Source organism: Crinia signifera, chromosome 3 (assembly GCF_055691185.1).
Source record: "Crinia signifera chromosome 3, ASM5569118v1, whole genome shotgun sequence".
Taxonomy (NCBI): Eukaryota; Metazoa; Chordata; class Amphibia; order Anura; family Myobatrachidae; genus Crinia; species Crinia signifera.
The window spans coordinates 252,118,479-252,143,575 of record NC_139219.1 but is presented as its reverse complement, the minus strand read 5'-3'; the positions used below and the strand labels follow the sequence as shown (position 1 = coordinate 252,143,575).

At 44.1% G+C, this 25,097-nt stretch overlaps 1 protein-coding gene across 2 annotated transcripts in view; it reads left to right on the top strand.

The window, feature by feature from the left end:
- SCHIP1 (schwannomin interacting protein 1) overlaps positions 1 to 25,097 on the top strand; it is a 400,884-nt gene that overhangs the window by 230,285 nt on the left and 145,502 nt on the right. The window contains exon 1 of one of the 2 annotated variants that reach the window (XM_083177856.1): positions 23,402 to 23,758. The exons of the other annotated variant lie outside the window; for it this stretch is intronic. Within the exon in view, the coding sequence (XP_083033982.1) occupies positions 23,753 to 23,758 (6 nt within the window). The 5' untranslated portion in view covers positions 23,402 to 23,752. Of the gene's footprint in view, positions 1 to 23,401; positions 23,759 to 25,097 lie in introns of those variants that run through there. 2 annotated transcript variants of the gene reach the window in all.

Here is a 25,097-nt window from a genome sequence, read left to right as displayed (position 1 = left end):
CCGAGATTGGATACTCCAATCTCGGGATTGAAATCCAGGACTTTTTGAGGCCGCCGATCCCGATCCTGGGATTAGCCACCCTAGTGCAGACTCTCACATAGGTGAATTTGTAACCATACAGAGTCTCGTTCCTATATGTGACCCTCAAAAATGCAATGGTCTCAACACTCACTATAATTAGATTCTCACTTGTTAGTGTCTCAACAGGGAGCAATAGGAGTTCCTGGAGTGGAGAATTTAATCCAGAGTGGGGGTTCTTGTACCCAGTTTGATGATAAATGTCAAAAAATCTTCTGCAAACTTGAGGTCTTGAGGTCTGGTCCTGGACAATTGGTAGGCTGGACTTTGTAGAAATGGGTCCAATATTGGATGGATGTAAAAAACCAAGGAGAAGCTGATAGGATGGCACAACTTGACACATTGCGCCAGCTACTGTATACCGTTTTTTTCAAAGGTGGTCTATTGTTGCCAGTGGATCCATATTTATGCTATGCCCAAGATGGCCACTGATTGACTGCAGCTGTAGAGCCACATGGTTATTTCCTTAATTATCATCAAAAAATAACTTAAATGCATATCCCATGGATTGATCAAACAATAAATGTTGTGGAGACAGACTATAATTCCCAAAATTCAAAGGAAATATCCAGAAAGCATACTTTAAACTTTATTTCCTGTATGGTCATGTGACTTATTTGGTGTGTCACATGACGGCTATATTTATCCATTTAAATCACCTGATGTACGCATAAGACTGAATAGTTCACAACCAGTTTTTTCAACCTTTTTTAAAAAAAACTGGTTGTGAACTATTCAGCCTTATGCCTACATCAATTTTACAAAAATAAGAACTTATCAACATTGAAAAAATGCTTAGTTTAAATAAAAAAGCATTCTTTAATGCTTTTCTTTTGTTATATCAGCTTTAGACATGTTGTATGAATGTTATGTATTACCAGTGATAACCGGCACATTTTATCACACTGCAATCATCTGCCCCTTCGTGTATAAGGGAAGCCATAAGGATTTTTACCCTTTGATAATTTTAATTGCAAGCGCTAACAATTAAAATGATCATAGCAGCTTGCAATGCATTTCTAACTGTATAACAATATGGTCCTGCTTAATAAAATGAGCACGTGTGCTGTAAACATGGGCATTTTGCTGCTATAGTGACCACTGTTCCAATTTCATTTGAGCAATTTGTCAAAATATTCTTGCCATTTGCAGCTGTAGTACTTAGAGTGAAAGATGTGCGTATAATCATTTTGCTAGCACTTTAGCAAATTTGATTTGTTGCTCTTGTCACAGACATAATTAGCTTATGTTTGTAATAATTGACTGGGAGGCCTGGTGAGTGGTGACAAAAGCTTAGTGGAATTCTGGGAGACATCAGAGTATCTAGCTATTAAGCAAAATGCCATATGGCGAATTTCTACCACCGGTGGGCCTGATTCAGGTTCATACAGTAAAAGCATCCATGTGAGCAGCAGCAATGCTATCATACGGTAATGCGGCAGCCGGCATCTGCATGCATGCAGGGTAGGCGACAGGGGGGGTCAAAGGGAACACCTGTACCAGGTCTCAAGCTTGTGAGGGGCCCCAAGGTTCTGAGGGGCTGTAAGCATGGCTGTGGAAGTGCAGTGTCTAGCAATGGTTTATAAAGGCACCCGTCTGGATACCTTTAAGGCAGGCATGTCCAAAGTCAGGCCCGGGGGCCAATTGCGGCCCGTGCTGTCATTTAAAGTGGCCCTCAGCCTCCAGCTGGAATGTTGGATGTTGGAAGCACAGGGTGCTAAAAGTGAGGCCCCAACGAGCGTGCCTTTACCTTGCTGTCTGCTGCAGTGAGGAGGTGCCGGCAGCCACAGTCAGATGTGTTTGGCGTCCTACCCCTGCTACTGCAATCGTATATCACCCTACTCCACAATCACAGTGACAGCAGTGTTTGGGGAGGGGGGCAGCTAGGGGGAAGCTTGCTCCCGTAACATGCAGAGCGGAGGAGGGCAGCAGCTTTGCCTCTCCTTCCTCTGGCTCACACAAGGGGCTGGGAAACATACAGAGAAGGGAGGGGGCAGAGTGGGGGACATACAGTGAAGGAGGGTCAGGCTGGGGGACATACAGTTAATGGAGGCAGTGATGGCCATTCAGAGAAGGGGGAGCAGGGGCAGGCTGGGTGACATACAGTGAATGGGGGCAGAGTGGGGTACATAGTGAATGGGGGTCATACAGTGATTGGGAGTCATACAGTAAAGGAGGGTCAGGCTTGAGGACATACAATGAATGGAGGCACTGATGGACATTAAGAGAAGGGGGCAGGCTGGGGGACAGAGTGAGTGGGTGCAGAGTGGGGAATATACAGTGAATGGGGACATACAGTGAAGGAGGAGCAGGCTGGGGGACATACAGTGAATGGTGGCAGGCTGGGGGACATAGAGTGAATGGGGGCAGAGTGGGGGACCATTCTGATTTGATTAATGATTCAAAGAATGTCAGGCTGAATGGTCGGCCCCCACACATTTACACTTCACCAAATCTGACCCTCGTCGCAAAAAGTTTGGACACCCCTGCTTTAAGGGAACTTGCCTGGAATCCCCCTCCGGTATTAGTTCATATTATATTGCGGTACTTATTTCCTAGCACGGCGCCCGTCTCACTGATTGTACTTAAGGCATACAATCAATACAATTGACACGATTTTTTAATTGTATGGATCTCATCTTATGCATCTCATGGATCTTATGCATCCATAAGATGCATGAGATCCATGAGATCCATGAGATAAAAAATCGTGAGCCCCCAATAACCATTGTTAACGCTCGACACACTATATAAAATCAACTCCACGCCGACGTTGATAGTGGGGGTATGAAAAGGTCAGAGGACGCGTACCGCCGCCCCTCGCGGGCTCGCTTTGCTCGCCATGCTTCGGGTTGGCGTCAACAGTGGGGTGGCGTTAACAATGGGGGGGGGGGCATTTCACCCATGAGGGGGGTTAGCAATTAAAATTGGGGTTTTGGGGGCTTTTTACATTGATTCCAATGTAAAAATCTCGTTGATTGCATCATCTCATGCATCTTATGCCGCACAAACACATAAGATGCATAAGATGCTTGAGATATCAGCCCCACACATACAATCTAGATCGTGGGCGCCATGCTAGGAAATAAGTACCTATATTTCTTTTATAACAATAAAAAAACACGTTCAATATACAGTGTACTAAAAATGTTCTGCTCAAGGGGGGGTATTGGGCCCCCCCAAATATATATGCATGTTTGATTTTCTGCTACATATGTGGACGCAGCACCGGATCACCAGTGAAAATATTGGCCAGCTGAGTAATAATGCGGTTACGCAGGCCGATTGCCACTGCTCCATCGTTAAGACAAGGAAATCTCTGTTGACCTCAGTACTCAATACAGAGGCTATACTATATAGAGAAATTATAGCATATAGGGTTAATGATGCTGTGTGTAGTAAAGATGGTCACTGATGCTCTCTGTAGTATATGGGAGTCACTGATGCTCTCTGTAGTACATGGGAGTCACTGATGCTGTCTGTAGTATATGGGAGACACTGATGCTCTCTGTAGTATATGGGAGTCACTGATGCTCTCTCTAGTATGTGGTAGTCACTGATGCTCTCTGTAATATATGGGAGTCACTGATGCTGTCTGTAGTATATGCGAGTCACTGATGCTCTCTGTAGTATATGGGAGTCACTGATGCTCTCTGTATTACATGGGAGTCACTGATGCTCTCTGTAGTATATGGTAGTCACTGATGCTCTCTGTAGTATATGGGAGTCACTGATGCTGTCTGTAGTATATGGGAGTCACTGATGCTCTCTGTAGTATATGGGAGTCACTGATGCTCTCTGTAGTATATGGTAGTCATTGATGCTGTCTGTAGTATATGGGAGTCACTGATGCTCTCTCTAGTATATGGGAGTCACTGATGCTCTCTCTAGTATATGGGAGTCACTGATGCTCTCTGTAATATATGGGAGTCACTGATGCTCTCTGTAGTATATGGGAGTCACTGATGCTCTCTGTAGTATATGGGAGTCACTGATGCTCTCTGTAGTACATGGGAGTCACTGATGCTCTCTGTAGTACATGGGAGTCACGGATGCTCTCTGTAGTACATGGGAGTCACTGATGCTCTCTGTAGTATATGGTAGTCACTGATGCTCTCTGTAGTATATGGGAGTCACTGCTGCTGTCTGTAGTATATGGGAGTCCCTGATGCTCTCTGTAGTATATGGGAGTCACTGATGCTCTCTGTAGTATATGGTAGTCACTGATGCTGGCTGTAGTATATGGGAGTCACTGATGCTCTCTCTAGTATATGGGAGTCACTGATGCTCTCTGTAGTATATGGGAGTCACTGATGCTGTCTGTAGTATATGGGAGTCACTGATGCTCTCTCTAGTATATGGGAGTCACTGATGCTCTCTGTAGTATATGGGAGTCACTGATGCTCTCTGTAGTATATGGGAGTCACTGATGCTCTCTGTAATATATGGGAGTCACTGATGCTGTCTGTAGTATATGGGAGTCACTGATGCTGTCTGTAGTATATGGGAGTGACTGATGCTGTCTGTAGTATATGGGAGTCACTGATGCTCTCTCTAGTATGTGGGAGTCACTGATGCTCTCTGTAGTATGTGGGAGTCACTGATGCTCTCTGTAGTATATGGGAGTCACTGATGCTCTCTCTAGTATGTGGGAGTCACTGATGCTCTCTGTAGTATGTGGGAGTCACTGATGCTCTCTGTAGTATGTGGGAGTCACTGATGCTCTCTGTAGTATATGGGAGTCACTGATGCTCTCTGTAGTATATGGGAGTCACTGATGCTCTCTCTAGTATATGGGAGTCACTGGTGCTCTCTGTAGTATATGGGAGTCACTGGTGCTCTCTGTAATATATGGGAGTCACTGATGCTGTCTGTAGTATATGGGAGTCACTGATGCTCTCTGTAGTATATGGGAGTCACTGATGCTGGCTGTAGTATATGGGAGTCACTGATGCTCTCTCTAGTATATGGGAGTCACTGATGCTCTCTCTAGTATGTGGTAGTCACTGATGCTGTCTGTAATATATGGGAGTCACTGATGCTCTCTGTAGTACATGGGAGTCACTGATGCTCTCTGTAGTACATGGGAGTCACGGTGCTCTCTGTAGTACATGGGAGTCACTGATGCTCTCTGTAGTATATGGTAGTCACTGATGCTCTCTGTAGTATATGGGAGTCACTGCTGCTGTCTGTAGTATATGGGAGTCCCTGATGCTCTCTGTAGTATATGGGAGTCACTGATGCTCTCTGTAGTATATGGTAGTCACTGATGCTGGCTGTAGTATATGGGAGTCACTGATGCTCTCTCTAGTATATGGGAGTCACTGATGCTCTCTGTAGTATATGGGAGTCACTGATGCTGTCTGTAGTATATGGGAGTCACTGATGCTCTCTCTAGTATATGGGAGTCACTGATGCTCTCTGTAGTATATGGGAGTCACTGATGCTCTCTGTAGTATATGGGAGTCACTGATGCTCTCTGTAATATATGGGAGTCACTGATGCTGTCTGTAGTATATGGGAGTCACTGATGCTCTCTGCAGTATATGGGAGTCACTGATGCTCTCTGTAGTATATGGGAGTCACTGATGCTCTCTCTAGTATGTGGGAGTCACTGATGCTCTCTGTAGTATGTGGGAGTCACTGATGCTCTCTGTAGTATATGGGAGTCACTGATGCTCTCTCTAGTATGTGGGAGTCACTGATGCTCTCTGTAGTATGTGGGAGTCACTGATGCTCTCTGTAGTATATGGGAGTCACTGATGCTCTCTGTAGTATATGGGAGTCACTGATGCTCTCTCTAGTATATGGGAGTCACTGGTGCTCTCTGTAGTATATGGGAGTCACTGGTGCTCTCTGTAATATATGGGAGTCACTGATGCTGTCTGTAGTATATGGGAGTCACTGATGCTCTCTGTAGTATATGGGAGTCACTGATGCTGGCTGTAGTATATGGGAGTCACTGATGCTCTCTCTAGTATATGGGAGTCACTGATGCTCTCTCTAGTATGTGGTAGTCACTGATGCTGTCTGTAATATATGGGAGTCACTGATGCTCTCTGTAGTATATGGGAGTCACTGATGCTCTCTGTAGTATATGGGAGTCACTGATGCTCTCTGTATTACATGGGAGTCACTGATGCTCTCTGTAGTATATGGTAGTCACTGATGCTCTCTGTAGTATATGGTAGTCACTGATGCTCTCTGTAGTATATGGGAGTCACTGATGCTGTATGTAGTATATGGGAGTCACTGATGCTCTCTGTAGTATATGGGAGTCACTGATGCTCTCTGTAGTATATGGTAGTCATTGATGCTGTCTGTAGTATATGGGAGTCACTGATGCTCTCTCTAGTATATGGGAGTCACTGATGCTCTCTGTAGTATATGGGAGTCACTGATGCTCTCTGTAGTATATGGGAGTCACTGATGCTCTCTGTAGTATATGGGAGTCACTGATGCTCTCTGTAGTACATGGGAGTCACTGATGCTCTCTGTAGTACATGGGAGTCACTGATGCTCTCTGTAGTACATGGGAGTCACTGATGCTCTCTGTAGTACATGGGAGTCACGGATGCTCTCTGTAGTACATGGGAGTCACTGATGCTCTCTGTAGTACATGGGAGTCACTGATGCTCTCTGTAGTACATGGGAGTCACTGGTGCTGTCTGTAGTATATGGGAGTCACTGATGCTCTCTGTAGAATATGGGAGTCACTGATGCTCTCTGTAGTATATGGTAGTCACTGATGCTGGCTGTAGTATATGGGAGTCACTGATGCTCTCTGTAGTATATGGGAGTCACTGATGCTCTCTGTAGTATATGGGAGTCACTGATGCTGTCTGTAGTATATGGGAGTCACTGATGCTGTCTGTAGTATATGGGAGTCACTGATGCTCTCTCTAGTATATGGGAGTCACTGATGCTCTCTGTAGTATATGGGAGTCACTGATGCTCTCTGTAATATATGGGAGTCACTGATGCTCTCTGCAGTATATGGGAGTCACTGATGCTCTCTGCAGTATATGGGAGTCACTGATGCTCTCTGTAGTATGTGGGAGTCACTGATGCTCTCTGTAGTATGTGGGAGTCACTGATGCTCTCTGTAGTATATGGGAGTCACTGATGCTCTCTCTAGTATATGGGAGTCACTGATGCTGGCTGTAGTATATGGGAGTCACTGATGCTCTCTCCAGTATATGGGAGTCACTGATGCTCTCTCTAGTATGTGGTAGTCACTGATGCTGTCTGTAATATATGGGAGTCACTGATGCTCTCTGTAGTATATGGGAGTCACTGATGCTCTCTGTAGTATATGGGAGTCACTGATGCTCTCTGTATTACATGGGAGTCACTGATGCTCTCTGTAGTATATGGTAGTCACTGATGCTCTCTGTAGTATATGGTAGTCACTGATGCTCTCTGTAGTATATGGGAGTCACTGATGCTGTATGTAGTATATGGGAGTCACTGATGCTCTCTGTAGTATATGGGAGTCACTGATGCTCTCTGTAGTATATGGTAGTCATTGATGCTGTCTGTAGTATATGGGAGTCACTGATGCTCTCTCTAGTATATGGGAGTCACTGATGCTCTCTGTAGTATATGGGAGTCACTGATGCTCTCTGTAGTATATGGGAGTCACTGATGCTCTCTGTAGTACATGGGAGTCACTGATGCTCTCTGTAGTACATGGGAGTCACTGATGCTCTCTGTAGTACATGGGAGTCACTGATGCTCTCTGTAGTACATGGGAGTCACTGATGCTCTCTGTAGTACATGGGAGTCACGGATGCTCTCTGTAGTACATGGGAGTCACTGATGCTCTCTGTAGTACATGGGAGTCCCTGATGCTCTCTGTAGTACATGGGAGTCACTGGTGCTGTCTGTAGTATATGGGAGTCACTGATGCTCTCTGTAGAATATGGGAGTCACTGATGCTCTCTGTAGTATATGGTAGTCACTGATGCTGGCTGTAGTATATGGGAGTCACTGATGCTCTCTGTAGTATATGGGAGTCACTGATGCTCTCTGTAGTATATGGGAGTCACTGATGCTGTCTGTAGTATATGGGAGTCACTGATGCTGTCTGTAGTATATGGGAGTCACTGATGCTCTCTCTAGTATATGGGAGTCACTGATGCTCTCTGTAGTATATGGGAGTCACTGATGCTCTCTGTAATATATGGGAGTCACTGATGCTCTCTGCAGTATATGGGAGTCACTGATGCTCTCTGCAGTATATGGGAGTCACTGATGCTCTCTGTAGTATGTGAGAGTCACTGATGCTCTCTGTAGTATATGGGAGTCACTGATGCTCTCTGTAGTATATGGGAGTCACTGATGCTCTCTGTAGTATATGGGAGTCACTGATGCTCTCTCTAGTATGTGGGAGTCACTGATGCTCTCTGTAGTATATGGGAGTCACTGATGCTCTCTGTAGTATATGGGAGTCACTGATGCTCTCTCTAGTATATGGGAGTCACTGGTGCTCTCTGTAATATATGGGAGTCACTGATGCTGTCTGTAGTATATGGGAGTCACTGATGCTCTCTGTAGTATATGGAAGTCACTGATGCTCTCTGTAGTATATGGTAGTCACTGATGCTGGCTGTAGTATATGGGAGTCACTGATGCTCTCTGTAGTATATGGGAGTCACTGATGCTCTCTGTAGTATATGGGAGTCACTGATGCTCTCTGTAATATATGGGAGTCACTGATGCTCTCTGTAGTACATGGGAGTCACTGATGCTCCCTGTAGTACATGGGAGTCACTGATGCTCCCTGTAGTACATGGGAGTCACTGATGCTCTCTGTAGTACATGGGAGTCACTGATGCTCTCTGTAGTACATGGTAGTCACTGATGCTCTCTCTAGTATATGGGAGTCACTGATGCTCTCTCTAGTATATGGGAGTCACTGATGCTCTCTCTAGTATATGGGAGTCACTGATGCTCTCTGTAATATATGGGAGTCACTGATGCTTTCTGTAATATATGGGAGTCACTGATGCTCTCTGTAGTACATGGGAGTCACTGATGCTCCCTGTAGTACATGGGAGTCACTGATGCTCTCTGTAGTACATGGGAGTCACTGATGCTGTCTGTAGTACATGGGAGTCACTGATGCTCTCTCTAGTATATGGGAGTCACTGATGCTCTCTGTAGTATATGGGAGTCACTGATGATCTCTGTAGTATATGGGAGTCACTGATGCTGTCTGTAGTATATGGGAGTCACTGATGCTGTCTGTAGTATATGGGAGTCACTGATGCTCTCTCTAGTATATGGGAGTCACTGATGCTCTCTGTAGTATATGGGAGTCACTGATGCTGTCTGTAGTATATGGGAGTCACTGATGCTCTCTCTAGTATATGGGAGTCACTGATGCTCTCTGTAGTATATGGGATTCACTGATGCTCTTTGTAATATATGGGAGTCACTGATGCTGTCTGTAGTATATGGGAGTCACTGATGCTCTCTGTAGTATATGGGAGTCACTGATGCTCTCTCTAGTATATGGGAGTCACTGATGCTCTCTGTAATATATGGGAGTCACTGATGCTTTCTGTAATATATGGGAGTCACTGATGCTCTCTGTAGTACATGGGAGTCACTGATGCTCCCTGTAGTACATGGGAGTCACTGATGCTCTCTGTAGTACATGGGAGTCACTGATGCTGTCTGTAGTACATGGGAGTCACTGATGCTCTCTCTAGTATATGGGAGTCACTGATGCTCTCTGTAGTATATGGGAGTCACTGATGATCTCTGTAGTATATGGGAGTCACTGATGCTGTCTGTAGTATATGGGAGTCACTGATGCTGTCTGTAGTATATGGGAGTCACTGATGCTCTCTCTAGTATATGGGAGTCACTGATGCTCTCTGTAGTATATGGGAGTCACTGATGCTGTCTGTAGTATATGGGAGTCACTGATGCTCTCTCTAGTATATGGGAGTCACTGATGCTCTCTGTAGTATATGGGATTCACTGATGCTCTTTGTAATATATGGGAGTCACTGATGCTGTCTGTAGTATATGGGAGTCACTGATGCTCTCTGTAGTATATGGGAGTCACTGATGCTCTCTGTAGTATATGGGAGTCACTGATGCTCTCTCTAGTATGTGGGAGTCACTGATGCTCTCTGTAGTATATGGGAGTCACTGATGCTCTCTGTAGTATATGGGAGTCACTGATGCTCTCTCTAGTATGTGGGAGTCACTGATGCTCTCTGTAGTATGTGGGAGTCACTGATGCTCTCTGTAGTATATGGGAGTCACTGATGCTCTCTCTAGTATATGGGAGTCACTGATGCTCTCTGTAGTATATGGGAGTCACTGGTGCTCTCTGTAGTATATGGGAGTCACTGATGCTCTCTGTAGTATATGGGAGCCACTGATGCTGTCTGTAGTATATGGGAGTCACTGATGCTCTCTGTAGTATATGGGAGTCACTGGTGCTCTCTCTAGTATATGGGAGTCACTGATGCTCTCTGTAGTATATGGGAGTCACTGGTGCTCTCTGTAGTATATGGGAGTCACTGATGCTCTCTGTAGTATATGGGAGTCACTGATGCTGTCTGTAGTATATGGGAGTCACTGATGCTCTCTCTAGTATATGGGAGTCACTGATGCTCTCTGTAGTATATGGGAGTCACTGGTGCTCTCTGTAATATATGGGAGTCACTGATGCTCTCTGTAGTATATGGGAGTCACTGATGCTCTCTCTAGTATATGGGAGTCACTGATGCTCTCTGTAGTATATGGGAGTCACTGGTGCTCTCTGTAATATATGGGAGTCACTGATGCTCTCTCTAGTATATGGTAGTCACTGATGCTCTCTGTAATATATGGGAGTCACTGATGCTCTCTGTAGTATATGGGAATCACTGATGCTCTCTCTAGTATATGGGAGTCACTGATGCTCTCTCTAGTATATGGGAGTCACTGATGCTCTCTGTAGTATATGGGAATCACTGATGCTCTCTCTAGTATATGGGAGTCACTGATGCTCTCTAGTATATGGGAGTCACTGATGCTCTCTGTGGTATATGGGAGTTACTGATGCTGTGTGGAGGATTTGGGGGTCACTGATAAAATGATTTCTGTTGCCCTATAATGTAAATATAAATATTGCCTGCGTACTTACTTAATAATTGTTCAACCCCAAATGCATTGCTTCTATACAGACTACAATGATTGGATAATTCTTGGTCCCAAAATGTGTACGACCTTCTATCCTTCCTTCACTGGCAAGATCCAATCGGATCTTGCTATCCATAGTGTAAATCTCTGTAATTCTTAGGATACTAAAGATGGCTTAAAAATGCCCCCCCCCCCCCCCCAAAAAAAGTTATGATTTACAGCAATTAATGTCTGAATATGTAAATTGATTGAGAGATTAGAAGAACGTCTGCTTGATAGCAGATATGTTTTTTCTTACACAATGTGAAAATTGCTTACATAGAGGTTTAAGGCGTGCTGTAGCACAAACTAAATTGCAAAGAAAAAATATAATTAAAACCCTGTTTGTATCACTTGGGATATTGTATGTTTAAATGTATTGGGGATTATTTCCTAAGAATAATTGTAATATACAGTAGTACTGTTTATCTTTCACTAATTAAAATTGCTGAAATAAAACTGCTTTACACAGAGAAGTTTCAGGCATCATTTTTTCTCTAAGCTCCGGTTCACATCTGTCAGCAGCTTTCCCTCTGAGGTATAGTCAACACTGTCGTCCAAAATGATCAGGTAGAAGCCAAGAAAGAGGGAATGTTCATTTTTTAAACAACGAGCCGATGAGTTACAAGGTAAACAAAGCGGAATCAGCAATTTTCAAAGGTGACTTGATGAGAAAGACTGACAAATAGGCAGAAATCCCACTGTCTAGGCCAGCACTGGCACAGTCTGCTCATACACTCGGACCTGAGGCCCCAGGGATTTAAGCTGCCCCAGATTGCTTTGATAACTCATCTATACCTTTCTAGAAAAAGAGAAATTACAGAATTGTCCTGCTATCTCAAGCCTAAGAAATTCTCAATCTGTTTCTGGTGCTTCTTCATTCTATTACTCAGTGGCAGTAAATCATTTTACAGATGTCTAGAGGATTTTCCCTAGTGCATAACATTTTAATATCTGTATTTTAAACTACAAGTTAGATTTATAAGTATATGCATTTTTTTCAAAACAAATACTGGTAGTGCTGATCCAGCACAATAATTACAGGTTGTAAATTTATATATATATATATATATATATATATATATATATATATATATATATATATATATATATATACATATATATATATATGGCTAAATACTCCTCACCTCTATGATGAAGTATCGCCAGTGACCACTAGAGGCCACCCGTTTAAATTATTCCTTAACAGAGAGTGAAAGCAAAATGATCTGCCTCAAACTTGCTGCATATGGACAAAGATAGCTGTGAAGACAGAGGTAGGAGACTATAGGGACTAAGCTGTAATTTTGACAGCCTTTCAACTAGTTTATTATAGAGTGCAAGTTTGTTAGAAGCCCAGTACAATAATATCGTTCCAATCAGGATGCCAATACCAAATTGTTGACATGCTTTGAATGCCGAAACTCAGATTGTTACAATTTTTCGAATGTAAACAGATAAGATGTAGCCACCCACAATGTTCAAAATCTCAACACTGTGAATGGCAACAGTCAAGGTGTGAATGCATGGTTGGGATTAGGCTAAAGTTTTATTATGCTGCAATTAGGGTTACAATTTCAACATTGCAACAGTCGACGTTCACAGTGTTAACATAGTGAAAATGCAGACAATGTGTGTTTTTATTTGTATTGTAAAATACAATATTCAAAAGAATGGTGATTCCTAATTTACTAAGCTGCCTAGCGGCACATAGCGGCCTATCAGGAGCCACTAGGCCACTAGGCGGCCAATAGCGGCATTCGGAAGGGGGACCCGCAGGATGTAAACACACATCCTGCGTCTCCTCCTGTCAGTTCGCTGGATCGGGTTTTTCGGTTTATAGTTTTGCCAAGTCCCCTGGATGCCTACTTTGGAACAAAGAGGACTTGATCTACGCCAGATCATCTGGTGAGTATAATTTCCTTACACAGGTACCCAAAAGATTTCTTCAGGACCGGAGGGACGATGGACGGCGACCTACCTAGGGGCTCAACATAGGTAAGTGTCTGTATGTGTGGGCTATGTATGGAATAAAGTTTTATTATTCTGGTATGTCAGTGTGTTTATTTAACTATTTGTATTGTTGTGGAACTACAAGTTCCAGTGGGCCCTTTAATGCCCTGCGTGCTGGGACTTGTGGTTCTCCAAGTCCCTGCATGCGGGATAGGCTTGCTGGGACTCATAGTTCCACAGCAATATACAATAGTTTTATTCTATTTTTTACACTTCTATCAGCCCGATGCCCACCACACAGGGGCATCGGGGACAGCCCCAGGCTTCAGCCTGGGCAGGTAAATTCTTGAGGGGGGGACCCCTTCATTGGGGGGGACCCCACTCCCCCAGGACCCCTGCTAGGCTGACCGGTCAGGGGGTTAATGCTTTGGCCAGGGTGACTTGTATAACAAGCCACCCCCCCCCACCCCCCCCCGGCTGTGGCATTACCATGCGGGCTGGTTGGGCCTGGTGCTGGTTCTTAAAATACGGGGATCCCCATTTTGTCCCCATATTTTGGTAACCAGGACTGGCCCTTGGCGGTAGGAGAACCCTCCTGCACATACAAATTCATATTTTAAAATATGAATTTGTAATTAAAAATATGAATTTGTATTTAAAAATACGAATTTGTATGTAAAAAACAAATCCATACGCCATCGGAAAATACGAATCTGTCAAATACGACTGATTAGTAAATTTTCCTCTGGAATATGACTTTGTAAATGCAATAAGATAGCGATGCCAGTCGTATGCATTCCTATTAAGAATACAAATTTTCATATTTGTATTCTTAGTAAATTTCCCCCAATATGTCAGTGTAGACATGTCAGCATGTTGACATTATGGTGTCTACATTCTGTATGTTGTCATATCACACTACACCCCAATAATCCCTAGTAAATTAGTTGGTGATTCTATTTTTAGATCCACAAGGAAATCATTGAAGACTTTTTTGTAAGGATTTCAATATGCTTATCCCAAGCATGTTTAAATTGTACTACTGTATTTGCGTCTACCACCTCTGATGGTAAGCTATTCCACTTATCTACTACTCTTTCTGTGAAGTAATTCTTTCTCACATTTCCCCTGAATCTTCCTCCTTCTAGTTTCAGTGCATGTCCTTGTGTTCTGTTGCTCCTCTTCCTGTGAAGAATGTCTCCCACCTGTACCTTGTTAAAGCCCTTGATATATTTGAAAGTTTCTATCATGTCCCCCCTTTCCCTTCTCTGCTCCAAAGTATACATATTAAGATATTTTAGTCTTTCCTGGTATGTTTTGTGATGCAGGCCATGCACCATTTTAGTTGCCCTTCTTTGTACAGTCTCTAATGTATTTATATCCTTCTGGAGATATGGCCTCCAGAACTGAACACAATACTCTAGGTGAGGTCGTACCAATGACCTATACAGTGGCATTATTACTTCTTTCTTTCTACTGCTGATACCGCTCCCTATGCAACCAAGCATCTGACTTGCCTTCTTCATTGCTTTGTTACATTGCCTACCTGCTTTTAAGTCCCCTGAAATAGTGACACCTAGATCCCTCTATTCCTCGGTAGTTTCCATTATAGTGCCATTTATACTATATTTAGACTTTGGATTTCTGAGACACAAGTGCATGATTTTGCATTTTTTGGCATTAAACTGTAGTTGCCATTCTCTTGACCATTTCTCTAATCTGCCTAGATCCTCAATCATTTGTTTTACCCCTCCTGGTGTGTCTACCCTGTTGCATACCTTTGTGTCATCTGCAAAAAGGCACATTTTACCCTCAATTCTATTTGCAATATCACCAATAAAGATATTAAAAAGCACCGGTCCAAGTACAGATCCCTGGGGTACTCCACTTGTAACCTTTCCCTCCTTTGACTGTACTCTGTTTACTACAACTCTCTGTTTTCTGTCCTGCAACCACGCTCTTATCCATTCAACTATCTTAGAATCCAATCCCAAGCTTTCAAGTTTATTTAACAGTCTGCGATGTGGGGCAGTGGTGTCACTAGGCGTGTGCGTGGGGTGCGGCCCACACCGGGTGACACCGCTCAGAGGGGTGACACCAAAATCAGCCACACTTACATACCGCACCCACCCGACGTGGCACTCACCTCGGTATGCGTCGTGCACCTTGGGCCTGCCCTATCACTCAATGCGCAGGGGGCACAGGAGACATGCAGCGCGGCCAGGCTCTCGCCACATATGTCACGTGACATCTCTGCACGTGGCGACTACCAGGAGCAGAGACCGGCACAGCGGCAGGACAGTGGCTGGCGGGATCATGGCACCAGCCACCAGGGAGCCAGGTACGGTAGATTGCCCAGGATGCAAAGGAGGAGCTGCGCCCTTGGAAGGGCTGAGCTGAAGGCAGCGGCTAGGCCCGGGATTGGCTGGGAAGCTTTGACTGCCAGACACTGGGGGGACTTTGAGTTGTAGATTATTGCAGACTGGCTCTGCAGTAGCAAAAGCAGAGGATGTGTAGGTATGTTTCCATGTCACCTGCTGTTCAGGCAGTGTCGCACGTACAGACCACGCCCCCTTCTGATAGGCCACACCTCATTTTTTCCCGGCGCGCCTCTGACGCGTACAAGCCTCCCGTCTACAGCTTCCAGAAGCTGCTGTGGGGGGTAAACTTCTTAAGATGACTGCCACATGACTTTGCCAATGTAATTTACTGTTGGAACCATTACTTTATGTACATTGTGCTACAGCCCCAGCCAGACAATCTAAAGCCAATGTCTCCTTTACAAGCCACAAGCATTAGATCCTACATGGCAGTTGTATTACCTTTGTTACATGCACATGGGCAGTATGAATGGTGAGTCCTGAACGTCCACACACGTTTGTTTAGCAGCATTACAACAAGGGGAGCGACAGTATTGTATTAGCCTAGGGCACCTGGAACTATTAATCAGGATCTGGCTATGTTTATGTACCCTGTAATTGCCCCCTATTGTATTCAACTGTAATACCCCTTTCTCTCAGAAAAGCTAATTTCTGGGTCAAACAGTTCTACCCAGTAATTTGCTGTTCAACACAAGTCCTTTATTTGTGTGGAAGGGTCAACTCAGTACGAAATTCCCGGGTTTTCCACCCAGGTTTTTACCTTGGTCAAAGACCCAGGAATCTTGACCTGGGTTGCTAGAGCTAACATTTCACACCCTCCCCTAAAAAGCTTGGGCACAACTGCGTTTCCCCAAGCACAGCGTTTTTCTGGCCCTTCCTACTCCCAGTAAACGGTCGGTAAATATCCCTGACGCTGGCTTCTTCTCAGTCACCGTGCGAACGGCTTGTGATGAAAAATAGTACGAGGATTTGAACTCTGGCAGGTGTCGCACATGCACATTGCGGTCCAGACACATACGCAGTGTATCGATAAATGGCCATGTTGTGCAAATTCCCACAGCAATGATCAGCTCTGAATCAGGCCCACTGACTATTTTCCCGACATCTGTAGACGTTGGTAAATTCTTAAGGAGCTCTGTTCTCAAATTTATCGCACAAGGCTCATCATGTTCTTACTTCCCATAAAAACGACAAACAGATATTTCAGGCTGCAAGAATCACATTATGTTAGCAACTGATATATGTAGAAATCCACATAAAGTAAATGCACAGCCTAAATGAAACGTTGACTTGACATGTACAGTTACAAACACCTGCATCTAATAATAAATAACAAATCTGGCCTTTCAGGCACAGTGAATTAACAAGACAGGCTCAAATCACTTTGCCAATCAGGGTTTAGAATGCTTTTATGTTCTCAAGCCGTTCAAGTAAAGCTGTTTATACACAAGATTCCAGTGGGGAGTAGAAGACGAAGAAATTGAATGTGTTTGATGGATAGGCCCAACCTGGCAGTTCTGTTCTATTTCTGGAAGTTTCTAAGCGTCATTTATGAACTGCCAGAAGCAGTGTGCAATGGCTCTCTTGTGATGTCACACGTCTTATTTAGCACAATACCATACCTCCCAACATGACCCTCTCCAGGAGAATGATCTGCTCCTGGACATCCCTTTTAATTTATGATTACCATCACCTGTGTGGAAACACCTGTCTTATCCATTAATCTGTTTAAAAAAGGTGATGGCAATCACATAAGAGGAAAGTATAGAAACGTAGCATTGTGTCCCTCTGGGGAGGGTCATGTTGGAAGGTATGCAATACAGCTGCAGAAACATCACATGCAGAAGTATACACATCACAGCACAAGTCCAGCCACCTACTGTACCTCTATAAACTGACACTTTCTTAAAATTAGCCATTTATATAGCTAAATACTTCTCTGTTCTTTTTTGGCTTCAATTAAGAATAAATTACCTTGGTTTCTTCACTGGTGTGCCTCGATGGTAACCCAGTGCATTTATATATATGTGCCTACTCTCTGCCTGAGGTAAATGTGACGACTGCACAAAAACAAAACTGGGTAAAACTAACAGTAGTAGGGGTAGGAAAGTCATGTTGGGATGAATGTTTTGTGATTGTGTATTAGGCTAAACTGAGCAATACTGTATAATAAAAAAAGGTTTTATAGCGGTAGAAGGATGGAACTGTAATGGAACAATTATAATTGTACCATCCTTCTACCGCTATAAAACCTTTTTATTATACAGTATTGCTCAGTTTAGCCTAATACACAATCACAAAACATTCATCCCAACATGACTTTCCTACCCCTACTACTGTTAGTTTTACCCAGTTTTGTTTTAGCTACAGTATGTGTCCAATTGTAAGCGCAATGGAATTTGCTGTGCTATATAAGAAACTGTTAATAGATGAATAAATACATTGATGAATGAGTGAGATTGTACTTAGACTGCTTCTATTACATGTGCCTATAGCAAGATTAAGGGATGGGGATGCAGGGAATGCTGTACCCCAGCCAGAGCATGCTGACATCACTAGCTGTGCCTCTTACATACCTCCCAACATAACCCTCTCGTGGAGGGACACAATGCTCTGTTGCTGGATTTCTTTCTGCCATCATCCACTTTTAACAGGTTAATTGATAAGAAATGTGTTTCAACACAGGTAATCATACCTTAAGAGAGAAGTCCAGGAATAGAGCATTCGGTACCTCCTGGAGGGCGTCATGGTGGGAGGTATGCTCTTCTGCAGCAGCACCAGGCAGTCAGAATGCAAGCAGGACAGAATGTAGTGCAGGCAGAGAAACAGGTTTGATCAGCTACTAATGGAGTTTCCTAATCAGAGATGTAACTGGAGGGTGAAGACAGTGGCGTAGCTACTTATTATGCGCCCCTCCCCCCCCCCCCCCCCCCCCCCGCCGCAAAAAAAAATCCCCCCCCTCCCCTCGGCAGCCCCCCCCATGCCCATACCTGCCCACCCGCTGCTGTCTGCGGTACCTGCCTGCCGTGCCGTCACAGTCCCATAGCGCTGGCTCCTGCTGCTAATAATGAAACGTGACTCTTAGAAAATGGCTGCCCCCATACTGCAGACAGAAAACTGTCTGCAGTATGGGGGCAGCCATTTTCTAAGTGTCCGTTTTCATTATAGAAGCAGGAGCCAGCGCTAGGAGAGACGGGACTGTGATGGCAGTCACGGCACGGCAGGCAGGTACGGCAGACAGCAGCGGGTAACTATAGCCCCGCAGACCCCCGGCGCCCAAACTTGCTCTGCGCCTCCCCACCACCGCGGGGGCTGCTTAGCTATAGTTACGCCACTGGGTGAAGAGAGCTGTAAGAGACACAGGGAGACACAGGGATCCCATCTTTTCCTCCTCCTCCCCTGGATGTCTAGGCATTATTAAACTATTAGTTTAAATCTAATATATACCATAAGTTTAAATTTAATATACACAACACATGTGTCACATGATGATCACATGTGATGTTGCTATGGACAACTAATCAGAAGCTACTTCTTATTTATTTAGCATCCTCTAGAAGATAATAGACAGGATCTGATTGGTTGCATAGCAACATCACATGTGAAGTAGAATACACATCTTAGTAAATTTCCCCCACAGTCTCATAGGAGCTAGGGTAATAATCCCGTCCTTTTATGGAGTGGAAATTAGCAATGTAGACTCTAGGGGTGACATTCTATGAGTAGCGGTAAAATCTGCATGTTTTTTACCGCACCTAATCGCACTTTTGAAAATCGCAAGATTGGGCCATTTTTCGCATATTTAATGAGATGCTAAAAACGGCCCAAATAGTGGGAATAGGTGCGATATGATGCAATTTCTTTAGTCCTGAAAATGTGCGATTTTCAGGTCTGAAAATCGCACATTTGCAGGAAATCGCCAGAGCATAACCAGCCCCGGGCTCATTGAGCCGGTGCTGGTGACATAAAATCACGGACCCCGACAAATAGGGGTCCCCTTGATTTAATGAAATCAGCACCAGGCTCAAGGTCCGGCGCTGGTTCCCAAGATACGGGGGACAAAATGACTAGGGGTCCCCCGCATTTCAAGAACCAGCACCAGACCCAACCAGCCAGCCAGCAGGGTAATGCCACAGCCGGGGGACACTTATTATATAAGGTCCCGCGGACAAAACATTATCCCCCTGGCTGGTCAGCATGGGCAGGGGTCCTGGGGAAGTGGGGACCCCCCCAAAGAAGGGGTCCCCCCCTCCAGACTTACCAGCCCATGCTGAAAGTCCGGGGCTGTCCCCGATGCCCCTGGGCGGTGGGCATCGGTCCCTGGATCCGGGGTCCGGGGTCCTGGCTCCTGGGCTGAAGAGTCCGGTTCCGACTTTCTCGGCTCCTGATTGGCCGCTATGCGGCCAATAGAATCAGTCTGAGGAGAGGAGCGGAAGATGAAAATCTCTGCGTCTCTCCAGTCCGTGAGCGGGTACCAGCCAGGAGCAGCGCGTCTGGAGCTGAAGATGCCGGGGTCGACGCCGGGGACCAGGTGAGTAGGATTTTCTTCCTCAGGTACCCCTTTGGATTACTACGGATCCAGGACCCCGGAATCTTCAGCCCAGGAGCCCCGGACCCCGGACCAGCCCCGGAACCAGGACCAAGGCCCGGAACCGGACTATTCAGCCCTGGAGCCAGGACCCCGGACCAGCCCCGGAACCAGGACCAAGGCCCCGGAACCGGACTCTTCAGCCCAGGAGCCAGGACCCCGAACCCCGGATCCAGGGACCGGCCCACGGGCTCAAGGTAGGTAAGTATCAGTATGTGTGGGCTGTGGATGTATTAAACGTTTATTTTTCTGGGTGTCAGTGTGTGTTTTATTTAACTATTTCTTGTACTGTGGAACTACAAGTGCCAGCGGGCCCTTTAATGCCCCGCATGCTGGGACTTGTGGTTCTCCAAGTCCCAGCATGCGGGGTAGGCTTGCTGGGACTCATAGTTCTACAGTATAAGACAATAGTTTTTATTCTTTTTTTACACTTTTCATCAGCCCGATGCCCACCGCCCAGGGGCATCAGGGACAGCCCCGGACTTTCAGCATGGGCTGGTAAGTCCTGGGGGGGGGACCCCTTCTTTGGGGGGGTCCCCACTTCCCCAGGACCCCTGCCCATGCTGACCAGCCAGGGGGATAATGCTTTGGCCACGGGACCTTATATAATAAGTGTCCCCCGGCTGTGGCATTACCCTGCTGGCTGGTTGGGTCTGGTGCTGGTTCTTGAAATGCGGGGGACCCCTAGTCATTTTGTCCCCCGTATTTTGGGAACCAGCGCCGGACCTTGAGCCTGGTGCTGGTTTCATTAAATCAAGGGGACCCCTATTTGTCGGGGACCGTGATTTTATATCACCAGCACCGGCTCAATGAGCCCGGGGCCGGTTATGCTCTGGCGGGGGACCCCGCGCAGTTTTTTTGTTTTTTTTTAACTGTTTAACCCTTTTTTTCCACCAGAACCCTGCACAGATCTCAATGATCTGTGCAGGGTTCTGGCTAATTCACCCATCAGAACCTGGTCTGATTTTTGGGCAAATTTTAGACACATTTATACAAATCGCATACCATTAAATATGCGATTTGTATACTTTTCAATGTGAAAACATCTGGATACAATGTGCTGCGAAAAACAGCCATCGCATTTCCAGATTGTCCAATTTGTTGGCCAAAACCTAACTTTTTTCACATTTTCGCAGCTCATTAAATATGCCAAAATGGAAAAACATGCGATTTCGGCCGTTTTTGCGAAAAAATCGCAAAATAAAAAAATCTCATCCCATAGAATGTCACCCTATATTATATTTTCTACTTAAATATTTCTGTAATCAAGTGTATTATAGAGTATACTGCTTGCCAAAAAATGTTCTGCCTTCTTTACTCAGGACATGTATTTTCTTCCGTTTCTTTCTTGCCAACTTTCATAATGTATTTCTACAATGACTCTTTTATACCTTAAGGTTGCCACCTTTTGCCTCCCTATGTGCCTGCTTTACCTAACCATCATGTTCTCCATCCCTTGTAGAAACATTAGGCCAGATCAAGCTTGAAAAGTGTTAAAATGGAGAGTGGTAAAAAAAACAGCCAATCAGCTCCTACCTGCCATGTCACGGGCTGGGTTCGAAAAATGAAAGGTAGGAGCTGATTGGCTGGTTGTTTATCTTCTCCATTTTATCACTTTTGAAGCTTGATACATCTGGCTAACTGTCACGCTATAATGTACAGAATAGGACTTATTACCTAGGACAGTGGGCAGATAGGGTTAAGTATGCTTCTGCTTACTTCAGAAAAAGTCTTACACACAGCTGCACTACCTGAGTGTGACTAATTCGGTGCCTGTGAAGGTGTAAAGGATCACGTGTTCCAGTGGGCAGGACTTCTGACGCTCATTAACCGCTGGACCATAGCTAGGGCAAGTTATTTAGCTAGTGTCGGGAAGCCATTACTGTACATGTGAATAAATGTGAAGTGATAACGTTCGTGAGGAATAAAGACACTTGACTAGGAAGACCAGAGTAAAGAGTACAATATTTTTAAGCAAATCTTTACAATAGATTATACTACATCACTTTTAAAACGAATTTCGCTACAATAGGTCAAGATTGAGAGTCAAGTGAAACAGTCAATATCAGCAACATGACTATTATTTAGGAAGGCGATGGTCAAGGGATTTAATGGGGACTTCCCTTCACATACAGTACATCAAACCCTTGTCTCTGTAGACATTGCCACTGATCTGCTGTGTCACTCGGCCTTCGTGACCTCCATGACCCATGTTGGATGCACCCACTTTTCTCTCTCTGCAGACATTTAACAATCTCATACAGGGATGTCCTGCCACTTCAATAGTAATGCAGCATTAATCTATATCTGCTGCATTCTTAATTGCAGCTTTGTGAAATCTTACAGACAATAGGTTTACTGTTTAAACAGATATACCAATATCTCTGTGCAGCATCACATGATATTAAGAAGCATCCAAACGTATTTTATATGAAGTAACACTCTATCCACACAAGACAAAGATCTCATTAAGTTTCTACAAAATGTCCTAACCTTTCATTTTATTGGTGGGTATTTTGGGACTGATCTAGGCAAGTATAGGACAATTCAAACTCTTTAGTATGAAGCCAAACAGTGGGGAAAAGAAGAAGCTTAGCCTCTCATTCACTGCCCATCTTATTTCATTTTACTGTATCTTCAGCTGAGGAGAAACTATAGAACAGGGTTACTGGAATGTCATTACGTTGCTATGGCAATGATTTAATTCTATTTCAGCTATACAGTGGACATCATATGTCTTTCTCCATAAAGTCATCAATCAAAATTTCTGACATCAAATCACAAATAGTGAAGCAGTTTACTCTATGAAGAATAGACTTTTCATGACAGGTAATAAAAGATGTTTCTATACATTCAGCTTTATCGTGAATACACTGTATACATTTGAATCCTATTTATAGATAAGCGTACTTCCTCAAGTAGAGAAATGCTTTCAAATCAAACGAAAAAGACTTAGAACTCTTACAGAAATAGCCTTAGTAAATACTCGATCTTCATATGTACAGGGAAGCAAACAGAGAATCTTAAAGCCTTTAAAAGGAATGCAGTTTTTAAGAAAGGAAGTCACAACCAATTAATGATTAACACCATGTCCTGGGTCTAGCAAAACTGAACTCATGAATAATTCATATCAGAAACACATTTCCCCCTGCAAGGTTGATGAATGGAATAGGGAAGGCTTTTGGAAAAGATCAGCTTTCGCTCTCCCATCCTTTCTCAAAACTCCTCATGAAATTGGAGGGTTAGGACAAGTTCAGGAGACCCCAGGCACAGTCTAGTCATCTTTCGAGGAGGGGAAATCACATTGAAATTGGTTGCAACCGCATTTAGCTCAGTGAGATGCTGACAGCTGCTATAAAGAGTTAAGGCGTGAAGGTTTGAAGCGAATTTAAGTCTATTTTTGAACTGAGCCTTCAAGTCCAGGAGGAATGGTCTCTGAAGGGAGAGGAAAGCGATGAACAATACGACAGACAGTTGGTGCAGAAGACCATTCCTGCCTTACACTGCTATCTGTCGATAATTAGAATTTTCCTGTAAAATGACTTGAAAAGGAGAGACGTAGAAGATGAATGTAAGTACAGATCAAATGCTTTATCAATCATCTCTTCATAAGACTGCAGCGGTTTCTTCATATGCCTTCCTCATAATCCCTTACAGTATATTTACAGAGGTGTTTCAGTTATTGAAAACGGAGTTTGAAATCCCTAGCTTGGGCTGCTGACACTGCTTCCCTGTAGCTTCCTTTACAAACCTGAGCAGGGAATATTTAACCTTTCATTCACTCTGGTTCTGTGTATCTGTAGGCAACCAGCACCTGCATATTGCTGCTTGGAAAAATATCAATGTTAGGTTATTAAAATGCCAAGAGTAGTACAAGGATGTCACGAATGTACTGTTTTCTTGATCTAGTGCGACATGTATCCTGGTAATGTGAAGGCACGCAGGTGTGTATAGGTTTCAGCTCCTGTGCACATATCATTTTCATTCTGTGTGCTTGTAAGACAGGAGATATGTCATAACTCAGGAAAGTTCACAATGATCTCCACTGTTTCATTTCAAGTACCAATATCACTTGTGACTACACTGATCGTATATTCACATAAGCACAGTAACCCTGCTGTAATGAATGCCTATGGGTTATTTATTCTGCTATGCGTGCAGTGAGAATTCCTCACATTTTATATATGACATAGTTTCATGTTATACAGTATGTGTAAGCCCTAATCTCATACATTAATATTCCCCCCCCCCCCCCTATCAGTAGACTGTGGTGTGATACCAACACTGAGTTGTTTTCGAGGCACGGCTTACTGTGGTGCGAGATGGAAAGATGCTAAATATAACCCAGGGATCCTCAATTGTGCACACCTCAAAGGTCAGAACATGAGCAAGTAAAAACAACTCTTCATTAGTGGAGAAGCAGCGGATAATTATCCATGCAGCTACAAGGCTGTTACTGCTGGCACAAATGAAACAGATTTATTCTATTTGGACCCAGGCTGATAGAATAACGTAGTGCATCACACAATAGCTGGGTTTGTTTTATAAAGAGACTGTTTCTGTAGTGCTGGTGATCCTAACACCAATATTCCATCCTGGTACTAGTCTTGTTTCTGGATTCATGCACATGGATCTATACGTCAATTCTGTGTTTCAGATCCGTGTCTGTAAATGAAAGATCGATATGTTCTTATATGAGGTGATGATGAAAAATATCATATTGTGTTGATATTTGTTTCTGTATAAATCAGATTGCTAGGCGAAGAATAAGGGGTATTGTTCAGGGGCAGAGATATAGCTCAGCTGTATAGGGGTTTAATCAGTATATATATATATATATATATATATATAGTGTGTGTGTGTGTATGTATATATATTATATATCTATATATATAGATATATATATATCT